General features: G+C 40.4%; 1 protein-coding gene across 2 annotated transcripts in view; it reads left to right on the plus strand.

The window, feature by feature from the left end:
- The first annotated feature begins 1,557 nt into the window (after positions 1–1,557).
- Positions 1,558–12,830, plus strand: part of LOC128811807 (transmembrane protein 14C-like) — a 31,879-nt gene continuing 20,606 nt past the window's right edge. Inside the window, exons 1-5 of one of the 2 annotated variants that reach the window (XM_053986884.1) lie at positions 1,558–1,624; positions 1,981–2,064; positions 4,506–4,607; positions 6,472–6,559; positions 6,742–7,314. In XM_053986884.1, the coding sequence (XP_053842859.1) occupies positions 1,989–2,064; positions 4,506–4,607; positions 6,472–6,559; positions 6,742–6,799 (324 nt within the window). In that variant the 5' untranslated portion in view covers positions 1,558–1,624; positions 1,981–1,988 and the 3' untranslated portion in view covers positions 6,800–7,314. Of the gene's footprint in view, positions 1,625–1,893; positions 2,065–4,505; positions 4,608–6,471; positions 6,560–6,741; positions 7,315–12,830 lie in introns of those variants that run through there. The other variant, XM_053986100.1, reaches the window with a different exon arrangement.

The raw sequence follows: 12,830 nt of genomic DNA on the forward strand, positions 1-12,830 counted from the left end.
ATTATTGCTTGAATTTTTAAATACATGAGCTCATGGACACAGTCATCACAACTGCAGAAGCAGGTTTGCAGAAGCACTAGGAAAAAATCCAGTCTGCATGTAATTTTAAGATTAAAAAGCAAAAATTCCACAGAATTTGGGTTCTAAAGTTTGGACTTAGAAGTATTACACATTTGTAAAAATCCAAACCCCCTGCATAGTAACAAAGAATTATGCATCTCATGAGACTCAGAACAATTTGTGAACTGGAGACAGAAAAGAACAGTCCTTAGTGGAAAACTCATATTTTTCATACCTTGAGTGACTATTCTGCTACTAATGAGTATTTTGCAGTTTGTTGTTGTTACATCTTTGTGTACATCTTCCTTTTCAGCACATTTTCCATTCTAGTTGTCAGGGACCTGCTTAGAATGATAGAGGGGAGGCAGGAGCACAGAGAGAGGAGATGTCAGCGGTAACAAAGCTGTCCCTGTCAGAAGGGGTGGGTGTGCATGACACTGGGAGAGTAGATGGAGCCATAGCTGCAAGGAACAACAGCTCAGGGAGCAGCAACTCAGCTGAACTCCAGCAGCTGTGGATTTCGTCCAGTTTTCCTGCTTCCTCTCTTGGGGAATCCCTGTGCTGGATCATAAAGCAAGCCCAGTGAAGCTTGAATCTCACAGCTCTTACAGAGCTTGAATTAAAGAGGAAATACCATCCACTATAGCTTAGATACATGTTGGTTGTGGCACTTTGCACGAAGGGAGGAGATTCCTACTTAAACCACTGAGGCCAATAAAGGAATTAAACTGCTCCTCACTTTCTGACCATTATACTAATTCATAAAGATGGCAAAATTTGAAATGCAGCTATGGAAAGCATTTTGCAGTACGTAAATGCCTCTCATGTTTTATGCCTTCTCTTATGAAGAGGAATTGAACATCCTCAGTTTAGGGATCTGGCTATAGGAGTACTTTTTCTTTCTATATGGTGAAACGTCCATGGGAAGGAAGTGCATGGACAATTGGAGTAATATCATGGAGGACCACTTATATGAAGAAAATCCATTTCAGCACTCAGAAAAGAGAAAGAGTTTTGCTTTGTAGGCAGTTACAAACATCTCTACATTTTTCCGGATTAAAAAAAAATGCAAAACATTTTCTTTACAAGATGTTTTCCACCTCCCACTGTTGCATAACTTCTACAGCAGAAGACTGCTTTTTCTGATGGACTAGTTTGGAATTTGGAGGTCGTAGAAATCCTCTGCGTGTTCCGTACAAGAGCTATACTGAAATAACTGATCAAAGCTAGCAGCAGCCTCTGGCTGCCCAGAGTTGTAGTTCATGCTACACCAAACCCAAGCCCAAATTTTCAGCTGTACCACGTAACCCCAGTTCTGGATGAGGACCGGGATGGATTGGGTGCACACGACTGCAGTTCTGCAGGAGCTTTGCCCCTCCTCACTGAACACGAGCACAAAACCTGGTCTGCACTGAGTCATTTGTAGGCACCGGGGCTCGCTCGGGCACACCCGCCTCCCGCCGTGCCGGGGGATTCCCGGCAGCTCTGCAGGTAGGTGGAAAGACACCAGCGCCTCCTCCTCCGCAACCCCTGGCTGCGGGCCTCACCCTGCCCTGCCTCTTGGGTGAGTTTTTGCTTGGCTTCCGTGCTTGGAGCTTTCCTTTCCTTCCCCAGAACAGCCGGAAAGGGGAAGCTTTGGGCGGTGCGTGACTCCCTCACCTCCCCTTCCGCCGCCTGCTCCGCCCCGGTTGCTGCGGAGCGGGGCCGCCGTGCGGGTGAGATCCGGCAGTGTCCCTGTGCCCCCGGAGCTGCCTTCCCAACAAAGCCGGCTTCATCTCTTGGGCTCGCCTCAGGGCCTAGGCTTTAGGCAGGTCTTGCTTGTGGAAAAGCTTGCCATAGCAAAATGCTTTACTTTTTAAATTTTTCCTCCCCTGAAAAAGGTTAAGAGGTGCTGATCTTCACCCCAGTTTTGTCTTCCAGTTTTCAGCATGGCAGTGGACTGGCTTGGCTTTGGCTATGCCGCCCTGGTGACATCAGGAGGGATCATTGGCTATGCAAAAGCAGGTAGGGTGCCGAAAGGTGCTTCTGTCTCCCTTCGTCTTCCCCCCACCACCCCCTCCCTCTCCCCAGTAACTTGGTGTGAGCTGGGCAGCTTTTTACGAAAGCCTCCTATCTCGAATTTGACCCATATGTAAATTTTATCGGTTTGTGCCATGTGCTGATAACTTGCTGCTGGTAGGGTGTGCTGGATTTTGAGTTGAGCTGGTGCTTTGGGCTGATAAGGCCATAATCTGCTTTCTGGTGGGTGCTGATATCGGCGCTGTGCTCTTTGGGTGAACTGTCATAAGTTTGCTTCAGAAAAACTTTTCCCTTGCTTTTTAAAATACAAATGTTCTTTATCTTCAAACGACATAAATCACCACTTTTCCTCCTTAAGAGATTTATTCCCATTTTAATCTTTGATGATAACAGTATACTGCAAGCTGTAGAGAGCTTTCAGAACTGTCTTTTCTCCAAGTAGAGCTGAACAGTGCAAATCAGTCCTTAAACTTGTTTCTCTTCTGGGCTCTGCATCATAAGCTTACCCTCTGACCTACTGCTTTCATTTCCTGTCCTTTTTCTGAGTTTGCCCTCCTCCAGACAGAACTGTGGATTCATTCCTGCTGCAACACTGTCTCTTTCAGCTTTGAAAATCCCTAAGCCATTTTAGTTTTTATGATAGGAAGGGGCATTGCTGAAGTCAGTGAGACTCTTACCAGTGCATTTGACTAGATAGATGCTAGTGCCTATTCCAGTCTGTTTTCCATTGGCTTGGATTTATCCTTTGGGTTGTCAGTGCAGTTTAGTACAGAAGGGACAATACTGAGAACTTAAGTAACTAACTGCATCTGTATTTCTCCAAGGCCATTATGAAATGATAGGTGTCTTTCTTGTCCTCTGGAACCCAATTGGGAGGACATGGCTATGCTCAGGCAACGGAATCCAGGTCTCACGATTATTGAAGGGGAACAGAAACTCGTATGGTGACTTCTGGATAAAAAAAAAAAAAAAAAAACCAAAAAACAAAGGAGACATTGTATCCTTACTAATAACTTGGAGAAACCAAAAGAGAATGGAACTTCCATGCACAGAGCTAAGCTGATCTAATCTGTTCTTTTACAACCTGATCTATCTACCCACACAGACAGGGGGCAGTAATACCCTTTGGAACAGTATGGGAACATGGCAATCTGCGAGTGAGTGAGTGAGTGAGTGAGTGATTTATTGATTAATTGTTTGATTTTTCGGTCTTCATGTAGCAAGTTCTCTGGGTCCCTGTGCTGTGAGATGTAGGAACTTCTTGAGCCAGAGGTGATGTGATTGTCCTAGAAGTGTATGTGTCATAGGTACTTAAACAATGCCTTGGGGTAAAATTCAAGGATATGATGGATGTTTCTTGGCTCCCAGGCTTGTGGAAAACATTGTAGCTACCACAGATTTGTTTTTAACTCACATTCTGTGCAAAGCAGCCACCTAGTAGAGTGTGCACCTTTTCCTTGCCCATGTACAAGTATATCAGGTGCTTTCTGTCATCTTTAGTTCTTGCTTTTTATACCAACAGCAGGATATAAATCAATATTACAGCAACCTTGTTGATGATTGAAAAATGATTACTTTCTGGAAGCAATATGCAGTCCTCCTTTAACATTGAGAGGAGATCTTTATCTCCTTGAAAAGCTTAGCTTTTCAATCTCAAGTCTTTGAAAGGTGACCTCAGAAATGGAATGTATAAAGAACCACCTTCAGTAGCATTAAGTCCATAATTATCCATTAGCCTTATGGAGGGCATTCACCACTCACAGTGATAATGCTACTTCATTACTTGATATGTTATATAAATCACCAATTTAGATGTGGTGTCCTTTATTTTCTGGTAGCTTGGGATTATCGTTTATACTGAGGACTTGATTCGAAGTTTAGGTGCATTCAGGGAACCTTCTTCCAAAGTCTCCAGTTACCTTTGGATCAAATCTCAAGTATACTTAGGAGAGATGACCTCTCTTGTTCAGCTACGTCCTGCTCCTTGGCAATTCTTTGAATGACCTCCTGCCCAATTCCACTCACATATCTTTTTTTCTGATCTTAAATCCTTATAATTTAGTCCTTCTATTTTACTGCCTCTCAAGGAATTTTCATAATACTGTTTTGAAACAACATGCTTCAGTTTGTGCAAGGAAAACACCAATTCTTTTGTTTTTCTCACTATTCTTTCAATCATGAATGTATTAATGGCTTTGCAGTTAGAGAACTAAAACTAATTCTATATATATCTTACGTAAGAATAACTGAAGCTTCTTGGCACTGATCAGCAAGATCTCAATATCTTATCTTCTTTATGTCAATGAATGATGAATGCCCATCTTTTTTTAAATTTTTATAATTTTTGGTGTTTTACAAAACAGTTAAGTTGCTGACCAAGGTAATCTTTAAGTTTCTAAGAAATGCATTACCTTCTACTTATTCAGGTAGTGTTCCATCACTAGCTGCTGGCCTTTTCTTTGGGAGTTTGGCTGGACTGGGTGCTTATCAAGTCTCACAGAATCCAAATAACATTTGGGTTTCTCTGAGTAAGTAATTTGAAATTTTATTTGAAATATATTATATTTACCCTATATATTTAAAATGAGTACTTAAAAGTCTTTGCAGAAGAGTTAAGCACAGATAGTGTTACAAATCTAACTTCAGTCCTATCCAAACTTTACTGAACTTGTGGCTGCCAACATGCATCTGTCTCGTACTGATGTGTTTGAAGGATCATAGTGCAGGGGAAGTGCTAATAAATGGGTTTCTGACCTATTTTTGGCTGGATCCTCCTACTTTGAGCATCCTGCAGGAGGCTGTAACGTTTTGAGAAGTGGGATTCCCCTTTAAACTGACCCTACCCCTAGGAGACTATTTTATTATCACAGAAAATGGCAGAGACTGTGATTGGCTTATTTTTATAAATGACAAATGTGTGAAATTACAAAGTTGTTGATGCCTGGGGAGATTTAAGAGAGAAGAAGGAAGAATGCTGTTTCTTCCTTCTTAGAATTGGAGCTTCCCTTCCCCCCGATTTGAGAAGGTAACTGTGAAGAGTTACTGCTTAGTCAGTGTTTAAAGAGCCACCACTTACTACAGCATTTTTTCTCTGAGGCGGTGACACGGCATCTGGCTCTTTGACATGTGAAAATCAGAAGTGAAAGGAGAAGGCCCAGCATTTCTCTCCACTTCAGCTTTGTTTACAGGCAGTCCACTTCCACACCTACTTTTGGCCAGGCCAAAAGCTGTGTGTGGTCAAGCCTTAATAACTTAACAAACTGCTAATACAGCAAGCTTAAGTGTGAAGTCTGGTGTTTTTCCCAAATGAGAGAGACAGATACATTTCTGTAGCTTAGTAGCGTATAGAGTCTTTTCCTCTTCATGAGTTAAAGTTTTTGAAGAAGATGTGTTCTACTGCTGTTTGAAACAAAATTTCATTGTGAGGTGTGCATATTTTGAAGACAAGCAACTAATTAGAGCTTGGAGCATTTTAATGCTAAAATATTTTTGTTTTATTGTGTGTTATACTATGGTCCCAGTCTCTTACATATCTCATTAGATGAGATTAATAGGTATCAGTAACAATATTTTGTCTGGTGTTAGGGAGGAAGGATGTCATGGCTTGGACTGAAGATGAACTGGATCCTGCAGGACCAGTCATCACATAGAAGCAATGGTAGAGGATAAGAGTTGGAAAAACACGTGTGTAGCTGTTACCACTGGGTAGCAGATGCACACTAAGGATAAGGATTTCATCAGTGTATGTTTTCCTTATAGTTTTTTAGCATTCAGTCTTTACTTGAGATACCATGTTCCAGGGACTGTCCTTTCTGAGTCAGTGAAACTACCTGGCTCCTGTCTCTGTGTCAAGTGGTTAAGGACAATTAACTCTCACCTTGGTAATGCTTAGCACACTTCCCTTTTGAAGACTTTTGAAAACATAAATTAGTTAATTCTTAGAACATTACTACAAATAAAACATGATGCTACATGTTAGACATGATTACTACAAGTTAGAGAAATGCTCTCTCCCTTTTTTGAGAAGTGAGGGAATTATGTGCACAAGTTTAGTGATTTGCCTGTGTAGGGAAGGAGTGAGTTCTAGAGCAGTGTATCATAAATTATTTCCAGTCTCAAAAAGAGCTCATTTTGAAAAACAAATTTGAGAGGTATTTGCAGAAGCATATGGAGAGCACTGTCTGCTAGAAGTTGATATAGAATACTTACTCTTTACCAACTGAGGCATTTTAAAATTTGCACAATTTATTGACTCTCTTAGTCAGTAAAGTGAAGTAACCCTGTTTCTCTTTTTATTTGATGCTGCTACTTCTCTCTGTTCTATTAGTTTTTAATTATGTTTCTCCCACACATGCATCTCTGCTGACTGGACTGTACAATCTCTCATTTAAGTTACGTCTGGAGCACTGACTGCTGTCATGGGAACAAGATTTTACCACTCCAGAAAATTCATGCCTGCAGGGCTAATTGCTGGTGTCAGGTACAATACTTTTTTTTAACCTCCTGTGTGTGATTTCTTACTCGCTTAATTAAACTGAGATGGAGTGAATCGTATTTTGTATATTATTTTTGTTCCCATGCATCACTTGGATGAAGTATCTGAAAATGAATTAACAGATTTTTTTATTATTGTTAAATTATATGTTTTTTCCCCTTATACAGTTTGCTAATGGTTGGAAGATTAGCACTGAAGATGTTGGAAAAGCCCCAGGAAAAGTAACTGTTAATTTTACATCTTAGTATTTGGAGAAGGAAACCTGATCATGAAGTTGCATGAATGCAGAAGTGAGAAGATGGAAAAATTTTCCACATCAAGACATTTTTTAATCTTTTTTTGTAAGGGGGAGTAGAATGATGGTACAGATAGTTTATATACAAGGTAGAGCAGTTTGTGTATAGAGAAGAATGGGTCCTGGGTTTGATTTTTCTGGACATATTTCAGTGTATTTTAACACTTCCATGTTTTTATATTCCAAAATATACTTCTGACATGTATGAAGCAGAGAGAAAATATCCTGTAATTAAGAAAATAGCCACAAAGAGGCATCAGGAGTAACTGGCTAAATACAATCGTGTGTCTCAAACCTTTTACACTGAGTATTATGGTGTGCTTTACCTGTTGCATTCTGAATTGATATACCATGTCTTTATAATGTCCAACAGATCTTGCCTTTTTATTGTGAAATGATGCTAAAATGATGCTTTTCTATGAGTAAAATTTGTTACAAACCTTTATTTGGCCTTTTTTTTAGTACAATTTCTGTGTTTGGGGACAAGGCTATTTTTTTCCACCTTGTTTTCTCAGTGGTAATCTTTGCAGTCGACTGTTAGTATCCAAGTGCTGTCTTTCAATGATATTTAAAAATCACTTTATAAATGAAGGGACAGAAGATTAAGTTAACATTTCATTTAAAAAGTTGGTTGAAAGGAACTTACCCTGAGGATTAATTGAGATTTGTGCTAGGCTAAATGAACAGTTGAATGTGATTTAGACTGTATAACTGAAATAAAATACCCTAACACCATATAATTCTGATCTTACAGGCTTATTTGACAATAGAATGTATCAGCATTTTATTTTTATCTCTTAGGAGAGTGGCTGTGCCTCTTCAAATCTGTCTTTACTAGGAAACCCTGGAGTCAGGAGGGTTCCTTGTTCTGCTGTAATGCCTGAGGACTGAAGTGTGGAAGAGGCATCAGTGGCATCTGGTGCTTTTGTTGTCACTCCATCCTTGATTGCTTCTCTTGCACTCAGTCTTGCAGTTGTTAGTTCAGGCACAGCTCACATGGGCTTAGCACTGTGATGGAAGGGAGAGGCAAGAAATGTGTGAAAGAAAATCCTTTATCAGCTTATTATTTAGTGATACATAATTATTGATAAATTAGGATTTTTACCAAGTGTAATTCTATTTTAAAGTGATATTTTAAAGTGTTATTTTATGTAGTGACTATTTAGGATTTTACTTTGGGACCTTTATACCACTGATTATATCAGAACCTTGTCAACTGCTTAACATGATAATGGCAAAGCAGGTTTAAATTAACTTACCTCTTACCCACTTTCCATTTTGTAGTGTTTAAAGGAATTGATAAACAGTGTCTCAAACTGCATCAACTCCAAACTACATAATCTCTCCATTTTGTTGGTCACTTCAGTGCTGGTACTTCATTTTCTGAAAATGGCATTTAGTAGTATTGAGTCAGAGTAACATTTCTACTCTTGTGAGTCAATGGTTACCCATATGGTAGTAGACAGGAAGCTATTGTAGTAGCAAGTAATTACAAGCAGATCTATAGATGTTGGGCCAGTTGTGCTGTGTGTTATCAATTCTCTTAGCAAAAGTTATAAAACTAATTCCAGGTTTTTGAATATATATCATATTGTAACCTCTCTTGTTTCCTGGCACTTAATCTCTAAATAACCTGGTCTGTACAGGATGAATCTCCAGGGAGCAGCACTGACATGTTAAAGCATGTCTGAAATTCTAGTCTCAGTTAAATCATAGTCTCTTTTGACTATATTTTAAGCAAAATATAACAGAAGTTTTGTAATTACCTCTTTATGTATTTAAATCACCCCATGTAATTGAATCAAATATTCTATCACTGATACAGAATTTTCTAGAGCCATTCAAGAATTAAAGACATAAATATCCTTTTTCCAGACTACCCCTGCTTTTAGTTTGATTGTTAGGTAATTCTAAAAGATTTCTTTCTTGGTTTTTTTTTTCCATTGAGAGTGATCTCCATGTAAATTGAGATAACAACTTTTGCATTAAATCCACTGTGGCTATGCCATGGTTTGAGTGGAACTTCATGTTATGAGTCAGCTTGTACATGGATTTTGGAAAGAACGATACAGTTATTTTTGGGAAATGAACTGCTAAAATGACTCTTAAATTAAGCCTGCTCTGTTCAAAGCACACTCTGAAAATAAAAATATTAGTTTAATATTTCTTATAGTTTCAGCAGTCAGCACAAGCTGAAATGAATACTGATTTTTTTTAAAAAGCTCCAGGAACAGGAAACTAGTTTTACTATACACATATTGAGTCACCAGCTCAGAGTTTAATCACACATCCAGAACATTACAGAATTGAGAGAAGAGAATTTGAGTTGTCAAATCCTTGTTTCCTAGAGTAAGGGCCCAAGTCCTCCATTCCACATCTACTTGCCTGATAGAAGCTGGGTGGCAAGAGGAGATGTCAGGTATTTTACCCCTCTCTTGAGTGGCTTGCTCAGGACCAGAGGAGGGAATTTTCTAATCACTTTGGTAGGTAAGTGATCTCTTGAGAGTAGGAGTTTGCCCTAAATTTTGTAAGGGGTATGTTTAAGCCTGTCTTTGTAATAGCAGTTGCTTATCTTAAGTCCTGGAAAGAGAGAGATGTTGAGCTCTCTTCAGTTCCTGCTCTGGATGGGTTCAAGTTCCCTTCCCAGGGAAGGGCTCCTTGCCTCAGACTGTGGGATATCCTGCAGGGAGAATGTTGACAGGCGAAGTCACACCACAGCCGAGAAAAGTTTGCAAAGTTCTTGGGATCTGTGGGAAAAGGATCAACTGTTAAGTCTTTAAAAGCTAGATAGTAACTGTCAAAAATGCAGAAACATCCTGAAGCTGAGCAATGCAACTCAGATTCCTCTCTGCCCAGAGTGGAAAATCCATGGGACAACCTAGATTTCACCTTTATGTTTAACTCCAGGGTCTCCAATTCAGGATCTTCCCTCTGGTGCCCCAATTGCTGACACTGAGGCAGGATCACACACATACAGGTTTGGAATGTTACAGAGCACCCAATTAGTGAAAATGTGAGCAAATATTTTGGGGGAGGGTCAAAACATTGGACAATTGAGTGCCTCAGTTATGGCTTAGTCTTTACAGGTACAACACTGAGACCTCTAGTTCAGCAATAATATTCTCAGGCTCAATTGCACCCCTGAGTTGAGGTTACTCACACACTGATAGATGTCACAACCTAAGCTGTTCTTCCAATTAATGTGACATTTGCAGGTAGCAAAAATCTCTTTAATTTGGTACAAATGTGTGGTATAGTGTTAAGAATTCAGGCAATGTTACACTAGTAGTATGGGCAACTGTCTTTCACAAGCCAGCAAAGGAGAATGAGAGGAGGATGAAAGGTGTTTCAAGTGGAATGGTTTGGAAGGGAAGTAGTCATATGCTGTCCTACTTTATCCCTTTTTCTAAGAATATGGTACAAGCCTGTTTTAATGCAAAGCGAGTCCCCTAACTCTTGTTCTGCTGCAGGCTTTGAAAGTGCAATTTGCCATGTCCCAGTTCTGTCAGTCATTGTGCTGGGAGCTGTTGGCGCTCTGTCATCACCAGCTGAGGGTCAGTCTGTGCTGAAACTGATATGGCCTGAAGTATTACACAATTATCCTTTTGTGGTGTTAAAATTGCTGGCTTCTTGGCATTATAGTCATGCTTTCTGACTGCACAGCTTAATCACCTGGAAAAATGGGAGGGGGAAGCAGGTCAGGAGAACCTCCAAGCAGTCATGACATGAGGACGAAAGTCTTTGTTTCTCCAGAATCTCTACAAGTAAAACTGGAAAAATGTTGTGTCAGTAATAGCACAGAAGCATCTGCCCTCATCTCTCCCCTTCCTTGAAATGCCATGATGGAACAGATCAAAGTGCTTATGCTTTTATGCAATATCCCCAGCTCAGTCCAGTGCACAAGTGGCTTTGGGTGTTCCATTTAGTCTTTTTGTGCTTCTCTTCTGAACTCTGAAATGGAGATAATGTTTTCTGTATCCCTTCCCTGTCTGTCTTTCACAGTGTGTGGCATAAAATGTTCCCTGCCCCAGGAGCAAGAATTGGTAGCTGGAACTGATAATGGTTTTAGTGCTGGTAGTTTATACAGTGTTTTGATATTCTTTTAGAAAAACCTAATGAGAAAAAATATGATACAACTAAAGTCTATTTGCCTTATTTCATCAAATGTTAGCATTTGCTAATATATTGCTATTGTATTTTGAGATCCTGTCCTGCAAGCATGGTAACTAATTGGGATTGAGCCTTAGTGCTACTACTTAGAATCACAGAATATTCTCAGTTGGAGGGCACCTCTTTGAGTACAACTCAAAGATGGTCCCAACAGGTTTAGGACCATCACTGCTTCCCTGAGATCTTGTTCCAGTGTTTGGCCACCCCTTAATTGAAGAAAAATCCCTCCCCTCCCCTCCCCTCCCCTCCCCTCCCCTCCCCTCCCCTCCCCTCCCCTCCCCTCCCCTCCCCTCCCCTCCCTTTAAAATCTATTTTTCTTTTATCTCTTTTCCTTTTCCATTTTCCTTTTTCGTTTTTTCTCTTTTTATTTTTTCTTCTTTTCCTTTTTTCTTCTCCCTCCCCTCCCCTCTTTTTAAAATCTATTTTTCTTTTATCTCTTTTCCTTTTCCATTTTTCTTTTTCGTTCTCTTTTTATTTTTTCTCATTTTCCTTTTTTCTTCTCCCTCCCCCCCCCTTTTTTTTTTTAGTTTTCCCCTTTGTTTTTTTCACTTTTCTATTTTTCCCCTTTCCCCCCCTTTTTTTCCATTTCCCCCCCCTCCCCCCACATTTTTGGTATTTTTTCCATTTTTTTTCCATTTTCTCCTTAGTGTTTGGTTCTGCTGGTTTTATTTTCCCACTTGTTTGTCTGTCAGGCGGTGGCTGGGTATAGGGGGAATGCAGAGGTTTTGGTAGCTTTGCAGCGCGCAGAGCCGGGAGAGGGCGGCAGCGCGGCTCCGATGCGGCCGCTGTCAGCCGGGCGAGGAAAACACCCCACCCACCCCGAGACATGGAGACTAGGATAAATAACAATCAACCTAATTCCAGTTTAGGGTTTGCCCACTTGTCGCTATCTGACCTGGAACACCAAATGCTGAACACAAATGCTTGGCTCTCTCAGCTGAATAGGTCTTCAGCTCCTTTATCACCTTTGCCATGCCCTGAGGAATGAAAGGAAACGATCCTGGGGCAAAAGGCTTTTCTCACCAAGCATACTATACAATCCAATGGTTGTGCTGCTAAGGAGCTGATAATAATCGCGCGAGGAATGAAAATAATACCCTTTTGCCACTCTTCTTACACCCCCTGAAGGAAATCACTTATCTGTATTGGAAGATCGGCCCAGTCTTTCTCAATTATTTACAGCAAGAAACAAAATCTGCAGGTTGTCAGCCTGATTCATAAGCAGAAGAGATTTAGCAGGACAGGCCTCCTTCTTCACTAAGCACTTTTAGAAAAAAAACATAACGCTTATCGTTTTGTAAGCTGTTGGAATAATATATGTATAATGAGGGAGAGGGTGTTGGCTAAGTTTCTTCGGATACGTGCTCTTTCAGCAGTGATATAACAATAGAAAATGGCTGGGATCAAATTATGTGCTGTTACCTGAAGGCATCCCACCAGTAGGAGAGTTATTGGATGCGCTGAAATTCCTCCTGACCCCTCTGTTCCTCAATAAACCTGCACACAACTTCCTCTGGGGATGGGCCAAGTATTGCTCCATTAGTATGCAGCACCACAACAAGGCAGGAAAATACACACCCGGAGGAGAGAAAAGAGATGAAAAGCAGCAGGAACAAAGTAAACGCTTTTAAATTCTGGACAGAAACTTCCCTCCACTGAGATTCCTGCAGGTCTGTGGTGTCATGACAAGATGTAAAATATTCTGAGGTGAGAAGAAGTCCATTTATTCCGATTCCGTTTCTCTTTAAAAAATGAAGCCTAGGCTGGCAGGCAGGGAAAAATTTTTGTGAT

The sequence above is a fragment of the Vidua macroura genome, chromosome 1, assembly GCF_024509145.1.
Source record: "Vidua macroura isolate BioBank_ID:100142 chromosome 1, ASM2450914v1, whole genome shotgun sequence".
NCBI lineage: Eukaryota > Metazoa > Chordata > Aves > Passeriformes > Viduidae > Vidua > Vidua macroura.